Source organism: Mauremys reevesii, linkage group 1, assembly GCF_016161935.1.
Source record: "Mauremys reevesii isolate NIE-2019 linkage group 1, ASM1616193v1, whole genome shotgun sequence".
In the NCBI taxonomy this organism is placed as follows: Eukaryota; Metazoa; Chordata; order Testudines; family Geoemydidae; genus Mauremys; species Mauremys reevesii.
Genome location: NC_052623.1, coordinates 336,768,716 through 336,784,712, shown reverse-complemented (window position 1 = coordinate 336,784,712; position 15,997 = coordinate 336,768,716). Strand labels below are relative to the sequence as shown.

Here is a 15,997-nt window from a genome sequence, read left to right as displayed (position 1 = left end):
ATGCACCTACAGTGGAGCATTCATAGAAACACTACTTGAAGAACTTTTGGATGTATCTGTTCAGCCCTAGATCCAGGATGGGACAAAGACCTCCATCTTTCTTTGGAATTAGGAAACAGTGGGAGTAGGAACCCCAATTTTTGAGATTTTCCTGAACCTCCTCTACCGCTCCCTCCATTAATAGAGTGTAGATTTCTATTCTTAACACCAACTTTTGACAGGGATCCATGAAAAGAGAGGGAGGGGAAGTTGATCTGGAGGGAAGATTTCAAACTGTCCTTTTATAATATCCAAAACCCATATGTCTACAGAGTCTTTTGCCACTTGCTGTAAACATGACACAAAGAGTCTCCAATTGTTAGGGGAAGTGAATTCAAGGTTGTTTTGTTGCTCTTGAACTTCATGTCACACCTGCACTCTAACTGCAGGTACAGAAGCAATGGAGGACAAATTCCTTTGTCTCATCATGGATTTACAGGGACGTCTTTTATATTGCTACCGAGAAGCAGTGATTGCCATTGTAGCTGCTGGTAGTGTGTGCCTTTGTTGAAATACAAAGATGAAGAATAAGGTGGACAATGTTTCCTTTGATATTTGAAGGCAGGTATAGGAATTTCCCTCTTAAAAGGTTGCGAGAAACCCTGATGCATAGCTGTTGATCTTGTCTCTCATTTTCTCTAAGACTCCATTTGTTTTAGAACTAAAAAGTCCGTCCCCTTCAAGTGGAAGGTCTTCAATCTTTGACCTTGTTTCAAAGATTCATTTTAAAGTAACATGCATGATACCATAGTAAATTCTTCTAAATTAAGTGTGAGAGAGAGAGAGAGAGAGAGAGAGAGTGTATATTATATATAAATATATTTTCAATAGTTTAAAAAAGGAAGGTCCCTTTGTGGATATTTGTTGGGATACATATTTGCATGGTTTTACCATATGTTAACATCCTTTTAATCTGATTTTAGGCTGGTGAACATATTACATGAAGCAGCAAAGAATCCTGTGGCACCTTATAGACTACGTCTGTTAGTCTATAAGGTGCCACAGGATTCTTTGCTGCTTCTACAGAACCAGACTAACACGGCTACCCCTCTGATATATTACATGAAAAAATACACCCAACTATCCACAGATTGCATCTACCCAGAGTAAAATCTCCCCAGTGATTTAAAATATACCCAGAATGCACAGCTATTACAGAACCTAAATTCATCATCAATTATGGATTTTAAATACACTTAGAAACAGGGTGTATATATAAAGGCAAGCAAAAGGAAGTATTACTGGGAAGTGGAGCTAGAAGTTTGGGCAGCAGGGAAAAATGGTGGAGAAAATAGTTGATCAGCATTGCTACTGGAACGGTGAGGATGAAGTGATTTTCCTCAGGGCTCAGAGTTCTGGCATTCCATGGATGTTCAGAAAACTCTTACTATTCATATTCATCATAGAGAGGATGGAAGCACAGCACAGATTTCACTGTTCAAGTGGAAGGGGTGCTAAAGTGGCTTTAAGCCACCATTATGCCCTCCCAATCCTGGGTTGTTCCATGCCCCCCTGTGTAATTTAGAAAGTCCTGAAGCCAATTCCCAATGCCTACTGGCCACAATGCTGTGTGCTGCCATCTATGGTCTCTTCCCCTCCTTTTGCCAGGACTTACAAGGGGGTCCTTGGAAAGCAGCCTTTATCTGAAGTAAGCGGTGTAAGTTAAAGGTGCATTATTAGGACTGCTCAGCATTTTGAAAATACTGGATCTTGTCAGTACTGAGTGAACTTGACAAGATATAGTATTTTCAAGATTGTTAAAAACAAATGTTTGCTTTTATATTATCTTATCCAATTATACCTTGTAGAAGGTAAAGAACAAGCAGCCAGAAAAAGATGACGTTTGATGTCACTTGTAACCACCACCTGCAGAAAAATGGAAAGAAAACTACTCGAACAATTCCTTTTCGGGTCAGAGATGTCCAAGGACTATCAGGTTTTGCTTTAGCAAAGGCAGATCCTAAAATTAAAGAAAACATATGTTATTCTTAAAAACACTTATCTAATAAAGTTCTGGTTACTACAATATAATCACAATGCTGTCTTGTGTATTAATGCAGCCATATGGTACATACATATATACACATGCACCATCCAGGTGGTATAAAGGCAACCTGCTGCAGGATTCAAAAGTTCAAATCCACCTCCAGTATTACATAGAATAAAGCAACCAACCATTAAGGATTTTTGTTGAAAAGTGAAAGTTTACTTTTAACTGCATGATTTTATTTTGCTATATTAGAATAAAGTTAGGTACTCCTTACTGTGTTATGCATAACTTCAGTTTTTCTACCTGAGTTACCTAAAACACATGACAAATAGTCAAATGACCAGGAATTTAAGATTTACATAGAGTTGGCTAAAGATACATTTTATGAATACAACTGTTAAATACACTAACAACCAATGGGGCCCAGAAGACAAGTGGATGATGCTCATTTTTAACTGGCAAACACACACATTTGGAGACTTCCAGTAGTAAATGTGCTAGACTGTACAGGCAACATAGGAATGCAAGTTTCTCACCTATGCCAAAACAGGTGCTCCCAGTTGGACTAATTAAGGGGGCAGGGCTGCACCTGCAGTTACGAAGTCAGACAGAGAGCCAATGAAGCAGAAATGGCTGAGAGCGTGCTAGGAAGATGAAGAAAGAGGAACTGGGAAGGGAAGAAGTAAGAGACTAAAATGTAAATGGCCAGCTGCAGAACTGTTCATGTAAGTTTGGATAATAAACCTGCCTAAGAGAGACTGTGGGTGTTGCAATGAGACTATAACAAGTTGGGGAGAAGCCCTCCTTTTGACATATGGAAGAGAAGGCTAGCACTGAGATCGGCCCCTGGTACTAGGGGAGAGCAAGGAGGATTACTGGTGCCAAGAAAAATGGGAAATTGAAGCCCCAGCATTGACTGAGCCCACCTAGTTTGGCTGATTAAGGAAGATGGAGGAGATGATACATCTATTGGTAATAGAAGCAGCAAAGAATCCTGTGGCACCTTATAGACTAACAGACATTTTGCAGCATGAGCTTTCGTGGGTGAATACCCACTTCTTCGGATGCAAGCAGTGGAAATTTCCAGGGGTAGGTGTGTATATATAAACAAGCAAGAAGCAAGCTAGAGATAACGAGGTTAGATCAATCAGGGAGGATGAGGCCCTGTTCCAGCAGCTGAGGTGTGAAAACCAAGGGAGGAGAAACTGGTTCTGTAATTGGCAAGCCATTCACAGTCCTTGTTTAGTCCTGAGCTGATGGCCACACAATAGCAGATTTTAAGGTGGCCATCCTACAGCAAAAAAACTTTAGGACCAGACTTCAAAGAGAAACTGCTGAGCTCCAGTTCATCTGTAAATTTAACACCATCAGCTCAGGACTAAGGACTATAAGGAGCCACAGGATTCTTTGCTGCTTCTACAGAACCAGACTAACACGGCTACCCCTCTGATACTATTGGTAATAGCGCAGCAACACCAGACAGCTGCACTACAGCAGCAACAGGAACAGCAAAGACACAGGCTATGCTCCTACAGTTGATGAACAGGCTAGAGAAGTAACAGAGGCACAACTTGCTGCTCAACAGCACTGGCTAGATGCCCCCCTTCCAGCAACAGGAATGGCTACAGAAGCAGTTAGGTCAAGAGACCCAGGGGAACCTGCTTGGTGATGGAAAGGGAAGCTCAGGTAGCTAGTCCATGGCCTGGTGAAGCTTGGGCCAGAAGACGACCCACAGGCCTTCCTCGGAGACAGCGGCAAGTGCAGCAGGCAGGAAGGAGTCAATTTACATTGCACTGTTCCTGATGGGTGAGGCACAGGCAGCATACCAAGCAGTACATGATGAGCAGACAGGCTCCTATCCTGTGGCCTCGTCTACAGAGAGAGAGAGAGAGAGTGTGTGTGTGTGTGTGTGTGTGTGAGTGAGATACGCAACTTCAGCTATGGGAATAGCATAGCTAAAGTCACCGTATCTTATTTCGATTTACCTCCTGTCCTCGCGGCACGGGATCGATGGCCACGGCTCCCCCATTGACTCCGCTTCTGCCTCTAGCCCCGGTGGAGTTCCGGAGTCGACAGGAGTGCTTTCGGGGATTGATTTATCACGTCTAGACGAGACGTGATAATCGATCCCCGATAGATCGGTCACTACCCGCCGATCCGGTGTGTAGTGTGGACGTACCCTGTGGTGAAGGCTGCCATCTTAGATAGACTAGGACTGACTTCAGAGGTGTATAGCACCGGTTTTGGGCTGAACCATTTCCATTGGGGCCATGACCACAGGTAGTAGTCAAAGATTACAGGACCTCAGGGCTTGGTAGCTATGCCCAGAGACTAGTTCAACAGAGAAAATCATGGACCAAATCTTCCTGGAACAAATTTTTAAAAAGGTCCTAGTCAAGGGAGCTGAGCTAGGCAACGCAAGCCTACCTCAGTGTGGGAGGCAGTCAAATGGGCAGAAGCCTTCTCTGTGGCTGAAGGAGATGAGCAGCCTGAATGATGTGGCAGAGTAAGTGTGACCCAACAGGGTCACAAAATAGTCTCAGAGAAGCTCTCATATAGCCCAAAACAGGGGTTGTACAGGGGCCACCAGGCCCCTGCACTTTTTGGTTTGTGGGTGGAAGAATTCCAGAAGGGGCCTCAAGTCAGAAAAAAAGCCTACCTGTGAAAGAGGCAGAGTTTTGTTTTTTGTTTGTTTTGTTTTTTTTAAGGGACAGGTATGTCACAAGGTGGCTGGCCCCTGTACCTGAAGTAGGTCCCAGTTCCCTGTGCCAGAACATGTGCTCCCAGTTGAGCCAATTAAAGAGATGAGGCTGCACCTAGGGCTATAAAGGTTAAGAGAAAGACCCAGTGAGGCAGAACTGACTGAGAGAAAGCTAAGAAGCTGCAGGACTGCCAGAGTTTGAGAGAAGAGACAGCAAGAGTTTAAAGGGTGAGCTGAGGAAATTTTTTTTGTTTGTTTTAAGTTTGGACAATAAACCTGCCCAAAAGAACATAACAGTCTGTAACAAGCTGGAGAGAAGTCCTGCCTTGTTTCATAGGTCTACAGATGATAAAGCCTCCTAAACATAACAGAGTAATACATTTTAGATGTTTCTAAAACTAGCCAATACTCCAACTTCTGAAGCAATGGACATTTATAGATTATTATGACCATAAATCCCATATCTTCTTATAGTTACAGTGCTTTTAAACCAATTTTTGTTCACATAAAAATTATGTATAAACTGTTACTTTAACACTTATGACCTCTAGTCATGGACCAAGACCCTATTATACTAATTGCTGTATAAACATAGAACGGAAAGGTGAAAATTTAACTGATTCTCGTTCTCAATTATAATGAATTTAATGCAAACCTATTTATAAAGACATTACTGAAAAACATGAAGAGCTGTACAGTAAAACTAATCTAAAACAAAAATAAAAACAAACACTGATCTCTCTCTCGATCTCTCTCTCTCTATATATACACACACACACACACATATATATATATAGCGCTCTCTCTCTCTATATATATATATATATCTATATATAGCCTGTTCCAACCAAAGGATGTGGTACAGGGCAAAACCCACCACCATTCAGGCAAGTCACTAACAAATGAGATCAACGCCCAGTTAACCCAACCCCTACAGATTAAAAGGAGGCAACAACATATAAGAGAACAGAAGACAAGGTGACGGTTCTAAAAGGATAGGCCTGACAAAAATAAATGGGATCTGCAGTGTGTCAAAGACAGTCTCAGGAAGACTTGTTTCGAAGAGAGCTCCGCAACCTCTACTGAGACACTCCTGTCCCTGACCCAGTTGGAGAGTGAGTGTGCCCTGCCTGATTTTAACTGTGGAGCAGAGGCAAAAGGTCAGAGGTGATTGCGTCAGTACTTAGGGACTAACCTATGAAGAGCTTTATACAATACTATGACCTAGAATTGTTTCCATTCTGCTTATAATATATGGCTATTTCCACAGTGCCTAACACAACGGGGTCCTGGTCCAAGACTAGTGCTCTTATGGAACAATAATACAAACAAAATAAATAAATAGCTCTGCAGTGCTAGCCACTCATATTCCTGGAAAGAACTACTCCTCTGTAGATTGCACTTTCAAATATTTAACAAAATACCAATGGATCTGGTCCTTCAGCTTTATATTGCCAAATAAATATTGCATTTCATGTTTCACTTAAAATAACTGCAGGGTATTACAAGCTAACAATTCTTAGGTCTCTGAGTTTATTCACCCAAGGATATGCTTAATACTGCATTAGCAGAAAATATCCATGCTATACTGAAATGGTCTCCACCTTCTCTCCCTTTCTTTGTTCCCAAAACCATTAGTCTTTTTAAAAACTGACTTGTGTTTATTTTTTGTTGCTTCTTTACTTTGTACTCCACCTTATCCCTTTAAAAAGTGAATGGGAGCAGCCCTCCATCAATTGAGACATTCAATCAATTGAGCTAGTCTGAAATGGGAACACAGGCACTTCTCAGGGTCACAGCTCAGTTTTCAAAACTCTTCAGAGCTCCTGTTGTGTCACGTAGGGACTGGCCTCATTTTGCTGCCAGCTCCTGTTCTGACTGACCCCTCACAGAGTCTCACAGGATTGCTCAGCATTTAGTATTTAAGAGGGAGTTGAAAGAGAGGAAGATGAAAAGAGGCATTGGTGTGAAAAGAGGGGAAAAGGGAAGCTAAAAATACAGTAAAAGTTACTTATTGGGGTGGAGTGTAAACCTTCCCAGGGTCAAGAAGCAACAGAGATTCTGAAAGCAGAGTGAGGCTGGTAAGTGACAGGGTGATATGCACATGTCTGTATATGCATTTAGATTAGGCGTTCCAAGGGCAGCAGCCAATCAGGACAAGGATTTGTACTCTGAGGCTAAGAGTTATTAGCCAATAAGTATGATCAGATACACCAGTTTCACAGGGAAGAAATAACTGTACAGCATCTGCAAACCCCTTCTCAGACTATGCTCAAGCTTATTCCTTGAAGTGTCCTTATCAGGATTTCTTGAACTTTCCTCTGAAGTTTCTTAAAATGGACACTTTCAGATACAAAATATATTAGCAATTGTTTTCTCTTTTCTTAAGACTATGGCTATAATAAATCTACATGATCAAATACATAAGGTAACTAAACTGATTTAATTTTAATTTAGACATAAATAGGAGACAACTGTTTCCTGGTGTTTCTTTAGCTATAGGGTTTCTTCTCATTTTTATAGTTATACTCAACTCTTCTGCAGCAAGGCTATCAGGATAAAGGCAATTATTTTTATAACTGTCCCTATAAGGTCAAATTACTGACAAATTCAGCATTTACTAGCTCAAGCCTTACCTCTTACAAGATCGACATCTATGAGGTCTGGCTTCACATGTCCTGTTTTCTTTGGCTTGTTCCTCAGACCCTGTAATATGCAAAAAATATTAGAATATAAACATCACAACAGAAAATATACATTAGCTAAAAATACGAATGGGGGTCAGTAATTGTCTTAAATTTTTTCAAAAAAAAAAAAAAAGTGTAAGAAAATGCCAAATTCACAATTTGAAATCTAAAGTAACAAGTGTTCCAAAGAACAATGTATCTGGTATTAAATACAAACAATGTGTTAAAGTAAAGCCAAGATGGGGTAAAAACATTTTCAACAAATAGGATAATGTAACGAAAACTAATCAATTACTGCCCCCTTAGAGTGAGATTTTCAGAAGTGCCTAAAAATTCTTATTGACTATGATAATGCAACATACTATACACACATTTGCCAGCGTTAGTAATATACTTGGATTGTGGTTTTACTGTCATCTTCTTTATTTAAAACACTACACCCTTTTTCTCTTTAATCGCAATCTATATATACTATGTAGCTTTTAGTTCTCAAAAGGAGCACCAGCTAAAACAACTGATGGCAAACAACGTTGTGTTCTGCAAATTGCTGGTCAACTAAATCTGCTAAATCCCAGTGTCACAAAGGGTAATATGTTTTCCTGACAGGCAGCAAGGATCTTCCATAAAAAGGCAGAGTTAGGCAAAGGAAAGTGGTCTTTTTGCTCCACCACTGAAAGACACATACCCCTTGTTAACTGGCTGGGGGAGGATCTCAGGGCTGGGGATTGGGATGCATGGTAGTGCTTACCGGAGGGGGGGGGGGGGAACATCCCAGAAGGGCAACAGGAAATCCCCTCCCTCATCTCCTAGCTCCACATGCTGCCTCCGCCCGCAGACACCGTCCCCGCAGCTCCCATTGGCGCAGTTCCCAGCCAATAGGAGCTGCAGGACTGGGGCTTAAGGTGGATCAGGGGCAGAAGGTGGAGTTTGGGACTCTGTAGGGAGTCTGCCCCAGCCCCACCAACCCCCACCCCAGCACCTCCCAGACCGCAATTCCCACCCCCACCCCGAGCACCCACGGCGTCCTCACCCCCAGCACCTGCTGCGCCACCCCCCAAGTTTTAGTCAGGAGTATATAGTAAAAGTCATGGACAGGTCACAGGCCGTGAATTTCTGTTTACTGTCCATGACCTGTCTATGACTTTTACTAAAAATACCTGTGACTAAAACATCACCTTAATTATGGTTCATTTGGTTTCTGAAATTTGAGGTCAATTACACTGGCCACATTATGGGAATATGGACTCTATAGAGTACAGTTTTTAGAGATTGAAAGTTAATATGTTGTTCTCAAAAGATAGCAGGTTAGTGGTGTGGAATTACTATCAGGGATGGCTGAACCTTATTCCTTCTGTAATACTTTTTAAACGAATGCATAAACTGCAGTTGCCTTTGTAAAACATTTAAGTATTTATTTTCAAGAATGTCAATTTCATTCATAAAATTAGGAACACAAACTTACTATTTTAAATATGAGTTAAAGGGTATATATACACTGCAATAAAAAATCCACAGCACTCAGTTTCAGAGCCCAGATCAATTGACTCAGGTTCACAGGACTTGGGCTGTGAGGCAAAAAATTGCAGCTCAGGCTGGAGCCCAAGCTCTGAGACCCTCCTCCCTAATGAGGTCTCAGCTCTCAGGATCCAACCCACACCTTACCATCTGCACTGCAATTTTTAACCCTGCGAGCCTGAATCAACTTGCTCAGGAAAGTTACAGCAGTGCCAAGAGTCTTTTGTTGCAGTGTAGACTTACCCAAAGTAAACAAATGTCAGTGATAATTAGTCATATTACTGTAATGCCAGAACTGGCAAATTTATCTTATGAAAAGTAGATGCATGAATGCATGCAACTTTCTCCATTTAATTTAAATGGGTAATTTCAGTTTGGCATGCTCAAACGGGTGTGATGCTGGTAATGTTGAACAAGACAATACTGTTGCTACAGATTTAGATCAGATAAATCAGAGGTGTAGAATGCTGGAGAGACAAACAGGAGAAATTAATCAAAACAAAGCAACATACTATAGAGCACAACTAAACATGGTTATAACAAGTTAAATATCTTACAAGACAGCAAATATGGAAAAAGTAGCTGCATGTAAAAATTAAAACACTGTCAGATAAGTCTTGTGCAGACTGAAGGAAGACTTTTACACATCATGTTCTTTACAGTCTGATTATTGAGATATGTTATGCTGAGCAAAAAATAAGCCTCCATAACAAGAAATGGGAATCTTAATAGTTACATAATTTGCTGTTGATCACTGTGAAATCTGAAGCAAGACAGCTCCAAATGTAAAAGGAAGTTCATCTATCACAAAAAAACCACTATTTTAAACAGCTTTAAGTTATGGGAGTGGGGGAGAGTTTTGTATTGTGGTGTGAATCCTTCCAAAACTGGTGTCTTACAAGGGCGTGGTATGTATCTCTATCAACAGGAAATCCTGTTTAAGCCTCATAGTAGTTTAATGAGCTTAAGGCAGGCCTTACTTCGGCCTTGCAAAAGAAAACGAATTTGTAAAAGGTTTTTTTTTTTTAACCAATATAAATAAAGAGAACAAGGAAAGAAGTCGGGCTGCTATGGGGTAGAGCAGTGGTTTTCAAGCTTTTTTCATTTGTGAGCCCCTGAAATATTTCAAATGGAGGTGCAGACCCCTTTGGAAATCTACAGTCTACAGACCCCCAGGGGTCCGTGGACCACAAGTTGAAACCAGTGGGGTAGAGAGTAAACAATCTAGGTATGGCTCACAAACTAAATGAATACGTTGTGATGATGCAGACCATGGGGGCAAAGGCAGGATGCTAATGGGAGCGAGTATAATGACAAAGGGATAGAAAGACCTGGATGTATTAATCTATCACAGGATGACTTAGCCACCAAAATGCTGCAGCTGTGAAAAAGGAAAGTGTATGCCTAGCATGTATGAAGCAAGGTATTTCCAGTAGAGATAGGGAAGTATTAATACCCTTGTACAGGGTACTGGTAAGATCTCATTTGATATAGTGTATACAATTCTAGTCACCCATGTTCAAGAAAGAATTCATATTGGAACAAGTGCAGAGAAGGGCTACTAAAATGACCAAGGAAATGGAGACTTGGAGAGCCTCCTTTACAAGAGGAAACTTAAAGGGCTTAGCTTGTTTAGTCTAGTAAAAAGAAGGCTGAGAGGGGATATGATTGCTCTCTATAAATATGTCGGGGTAAACATCAGAGAGGGAGAAGAGCTATTTAAGCTTGAGGACAATGTTGGCACATGAACAAATGTGTATAAACAGGCTATGAATAAAGTTAGGCTGCAATTTAGCAGGTTTATGACTAGAAGAGTGAAGTTCTGGAACAGCCTTCAAGTAGGACGGGGAGGTTGCGGGGGGCGGCACAGGGGAAAAACCAAACTACTTTTAAATTGGGGCTTGATATATTCATTTACAGAATTATATGATGGGGCTGTTTGCAATAACAGTGTACTGGACCTGATAGGACTGGAAGGGATCTCCTGGGTTATATCCCTATATTATTTTAAGTTTATTTTGTGAGGTCTCTTTAATTATGAAGATAGTGCTATATTTTAACATTCTAATAGGCATCTTAGATACACTTTATAAAGAATAAGCTACATTATATTTTCATTTCTATGGCACAAAATCTGCAACTTTCAAGAGCATTTTTTCATTTTATTACTAATTGTTGACTACTTATGAGAATATAAGTATTGAAAACACTTCCTTGTTAACACGCTTAGCAAATTAGCTAGAATTCCCTAGATGGACTAGAGTTTGATAGAACCAGTAGAAAACACTCCAACAATGTAACCATCTGTGCTGTTCAATTATCTTCTGTAAAGTGGCTACGAGCTTAATACACAGGCAAAGGCCTTGGCTACACTTGCAAATTTGCAGCGCGGGTGTGAAAACACACCCTCTCCAGCGCTGCAAATTGCGGCGCTGCAAAGCGCCAGTGTGGTCAAAGCCCCAGCACTGGGAGCGCGGCTCCCAGCGCTGTACGTTATTCCCCACAGGGAGGTGGAGTATGGACAGCGCTGGGAGAGCTCTCTCCCAGCGCTGGCGCTTTGACTACACTTAGCGCTTCAAAGCGCTGCCGCGGCAGCGCTTTGAAGTGCAAGTGTAGCCATAGCCTAAGTGACCATATTTAACTCTTTTTTGATATCACAAAGCAACCATTAAATCTGTTAAAATGCAAAAGTTCAAGTATTTTCTTCTCTCTATAAACTGTAAACCAGTAGTCAATGAATTCAACTAAATCTTTTGAGGTTTATTCACTATTTTACAATCAATTAAACCTGCTTTCTTTTTAATTTTATTAGCCCTGCAAAGCCTCCACAGGTAGGAGTGAGAAACCTGACTCTGTTTCTTCTTGTGCATCATCACAACTGCTTACTAATGCCTGGTATACAACTACACAATTAGGTCGACGCAAGGCAGCTTACATCGATCTAGCTGTGGGATGTGTTTATGCTTAAATTTTGTTCCCACAAACGTAAGTGCCTCGCTACGCCGACTTAATTACACCATCTCCCTAAGCAGCGTAGACTGGGGATCAATGTAGTTAAATCAACGCTATGTCAGTGAAGACATTGCATGACTTATGTTGACTGTTACTGGCCTTCAGGAGCTGTCCCACAATGTCTCACACCGACTGCTCTGGTCACCATTGTGAACTCAGTTGCCCAAGGGTCAGGTGGACAGGAACCCGCCACTCCCCTTTAAAGGATTGCAAATTTTTGAAATTCCTTTTCCTGATTGCCCAGCTTTCTGAGAAAACCTAGCAGCTCTCCACTGTTGAAATGTAACTGTCAAGCTGACCATGCTGGCTACACACTGCAGACATGCTCCTGCCTGGAATACACAGGAAGTATTAGATCCCCTCTGCAGACACAGCTCCAATCCACAAACAGAAATGTGGACATCTATGAACAGATTGCTCAGGGGATGCAGGAGAAGTGCTACAACAGGGACCAGCAGCAATGCCACACGAAAGCCAAGGAACTGCGACAAGCATACCAGAAAGCCAGGGAGCTCAACAATCAATCCAGCGTGGAGCTGCAGACCTGCCTTTTACAAAGAGCTGTATGCCATCCTCAGCAACAGGAGCCCAAATGACAGACCCCCACCATGAACAGCAAGGAGGAGGAGGTGGACGAGGAAGAGTATATGGAAGACAGGCAACCGGGGGAATCCAGCTCCGCAGCAAGCCAGCCAGCCATGTTTTTTAATTCACCACAGTCCAACCAGTCCCGATAGTCAAGCATGGGCAAGCCTGATGCAGGGGAAGGAACCCCTGGTAACATACAGTTTGCTCTGAAATTACAGGGATGGAACACACAAAGTAGCAGGACATAGCTTTTGATTTGCCCCCCCCTTTTTTTTTTTTTTAATTTGTGCTAGAAGAGGTACTGGAACAATCAAGAGAGGTAGAGTTGCTATCTGCTCTTCATTCTCCTCTGGAGTTAGGCAGAGTGGGCCATGCAGAGCTGCTTGTTTATGTGCACCAGGATGTCCTGTGAATCCTCCCTGGGGATCTTAATTAAACTTTCATGGAGGTACTCGGCAATCCATTGCCAAAGGTTTCTGGGGATGGCTGCCTTATTTCTTCCACTGCAGGAGGACACTTTCTGCATGCTACTCAGCAATTACATCAGCAAGCACCACTGCAGTGCACAGGCTAGCAGCATATGGGCCCAGGTGGTAACAGGACGCCAGCTGTAGCTGTGCTGTCTCTGCCTCTGTTACTCTCAGGAGTGAGATATCAGCTAAAATCACCATCGCCCATGGAAAACTGTGCCAGTATTCATTACCCTACATAAATATACTCATGTCTGTGAGCTATTCCCCACTCATTTCTCCCCCCAATTCCTCACTGAGGGCCATACTCTCCATGACTGGTGCTGTGCTGTATCAATGCCAAGGAGAAGGGAGAATATAAGTGCTTACAACATTTGGGGATCAAGGGAAGTGAGTTCAGTATCCTAGTTTTGATTTCAATGGTGAATACACTGACAAAGGTACCTCTGTGTGTTGTATCTGCAGCTGCTACCATTTTGGCCTTCAGGGTCTCCCTCTCCACATTCACAGAATGCTTGATTCAGATAAGAAGAAAGAAGAGGACTAAGGAAAACATGCTCCAGGAGATCCTGCAAGCCAGTGCTACATTAGAGAATGAGCACAGGATCTGGGATCACCCTTGCAGACAGCATGAAGGATCATTAAGAATAGACTGGAGAGGAAAAAGGCACAAAAAAAGGAAAGGGACATGCAGCAGGAAATGCTTATGCTTCTCAGACAGAAAACCGAGATGCTAAGGACTCTGGTAGGCTTGCAGGTTCAACAAATCTGTACTCAACTCCCACTGCAGTCCATAGAGAACTCAATATCGGGACCTCCCTCTCCCTTCCCCCAACATTCCACATAGCATGAGGGGTCACTGCACAATCCATACCACTCCACAGGAAATTAAAGACAATCATAGCTGGACATAAACTGACCTGTGAAAGCCAAGGTTGGTGTATTTGTACCTAAAATGCCGTGTTTTTTCCCCTTCATAAGTTTTGTTCCCTTAATTTATTAAAGTTTTAAATGGTTTTTTTTTTAATTGCCTGGTTCATGTTACTGAATAAAACTATTTTTTTATCAAGATTAATCTTTATTAGTTCACAAAATATGCTGTCTGGTGCCAAGCAGGTCTGACATGTACCAATTTACTATTACTTCATTTTGTCACAGAATCCGTGACATTCACAGACAATATTAATATGTGCATTGACATTATATTCCTACAGATACAGCAATCACTACAAGATTCATACAGGGCTACAAAAGAGCAAGGCCAGATAGAGCACACTACAGCAACACACTACTCTGGCTCACTATTAACATAATCTTTCAAAGCCTCCCTGAGACTTAGAGCTCCACATCAAGTTCTTCTAATAGCCTTTGTATCTAGCTGCTCAAATTCAGCAGGGAGCTGTTTCACCACCACCCTCTACCCCAGCAGAAACTTTCCCCCTTCACTTCACAGATATTATGCAGGACACAGCTGGCAGCTATAACCAATGGGATATTTTTCACATTGAGGTCCAATTTTGTGAGTAAACAATGCCAGCATTCCTTCAAATGACCAAAAGCATATTCAACTATCATTTTGTACTTGCTGAGCTGGTAAGAACATAACATAAGAATGGCCGTACCGGGTCAGACCAAAGGTCCATCTAGCCCAGTGTCTGTCTTCCGACAGTGGCCAATGCCAGGTGCCCCAGAGGGAGTGAACCTAACAGGCAATGATCAAGTGATCTCTCTCCTGCCATCCATCTCCATCCTCTGACGAACAGAGGCTAGGGACACCATTCTTACCCATCCTAGCTAATAGCCATTTATGGACTTAGCCACCATGAATTTATCCAGTCCCCTTTTAAACATTGTTATAGTCCTAGCCTTCACAACCTCCTCAGGTAAGGAGTTCCACAAGTTGACTGTGCGCTGCGTGAAGAAGAACTTCCTTTTATTTGTTTTAAACCTGCTGCCTATTAATTTCATTTGGTGACCCCTAGTTCTTGTATTATGGGAATAAGTAAATAACTTTTCCTTATCCACTTTCTCAACATCACTCATGATTTTATATACCTCTATCATATCCCCCCTTAGTCTTCTCTTTTCCAAGCTGAAGAGTCCTAGCCTCTTTAATCTTTCCTCGTATGGGACCCTCTCTAACCCCCTAATCATTTTAGTTGCCCTTTTCTAGTGCTCGAATATCTTTTTTGAGGTGAGGAGACCACATCTGTACACAGTATTCGAGATGTGGGCGTACCATGGATTTATATAAGGGCAATAATATATTCTCAGTCTTATTCTCTATCCCCTTTTTAATGATTCCTAACATCCTGTTTGCTTTTTTGACTGCCTCTGCACACTGCGTTGAACTGTTCCTTGGTCTTGCTAAGGTGGACGGTGTACAGCTTCATGAGCCATGGGAGCAAGAGATAGGCTGGGGTCTCTCATGATCACTATTGGCATTTCAACATTCCCAACATTCTCTGGTTGAGAAAGAAAGTCCCTGCTTGCAGCTTTCTGAACAGTCCTGTATTCTTAGAGATGCATACATCATGCACTTTCCCTAACCAGCCCACACTGACGATGGTAAACTGTCCACATTAATCCATTAGTGTCTGTCATTATTATAGGGAAAATAGTCCTTTCTGCTGATGTAGTCTGAGGCAAGGTGGTCTGATGCTAAAATAGGGATATGCATGCCATCTATTGCCTGACCACAGTTTGGGAAGCCCATTCCTGCAAAACCATCCATTATGTTCTGCACGTTGCCCAGAGTCTCAGTCCTGCATAGCAGGAGGTGATTAATAGCCTTGCACACTTGCATGACAATGGTCCCGCCGGTGGATTTCCTGGCTTCAAATTGATTCCTGATTGACCAGAAGCAATCTGGCATTGCAAGTTTCCATAGTACAATCATCACTCGCTTCTCAACTGTCAATGCAGCTCTCATTTTGGTGTCCCCGCACTGGATGGTTGAGATGAGTTTGGTACACAGATCCAAGAATGTGGCTTT

General features: G+C 42.0%; 1 protein-coding gene across 4 annotated transcripts in view; it reads right to left on the bottom strand.

Annotated features, from left to right (window-relative positions):
- Positions 1-15,997, bottom strand: part of PHTF2 (putative homeodomain transcription factor 2) — a 174,070-nt gene that overhangs the window by 87,960 nt on the left and 70,113 nt on the right. For all 4 annotated transcript variants that reach the window (XM_039517872.1, XM_039517871.1, XM_039517865.1 and 1 more), the window contains exons 4-5: positions 7,367-7,436; positions 1,841-1,999 (exon numbers count right to left, since the gene is read on the bottom strand). In XM_039517872.1, the coding sequence (XP_039373806.1) occupies positions 1,841-1,999; positions 7,367-7,436 (229 nt within the window). The remainder of the gene's footprint in view (positions 1-1,840; positions 2,000-7,366; positions 7,437-15,997) is intronic.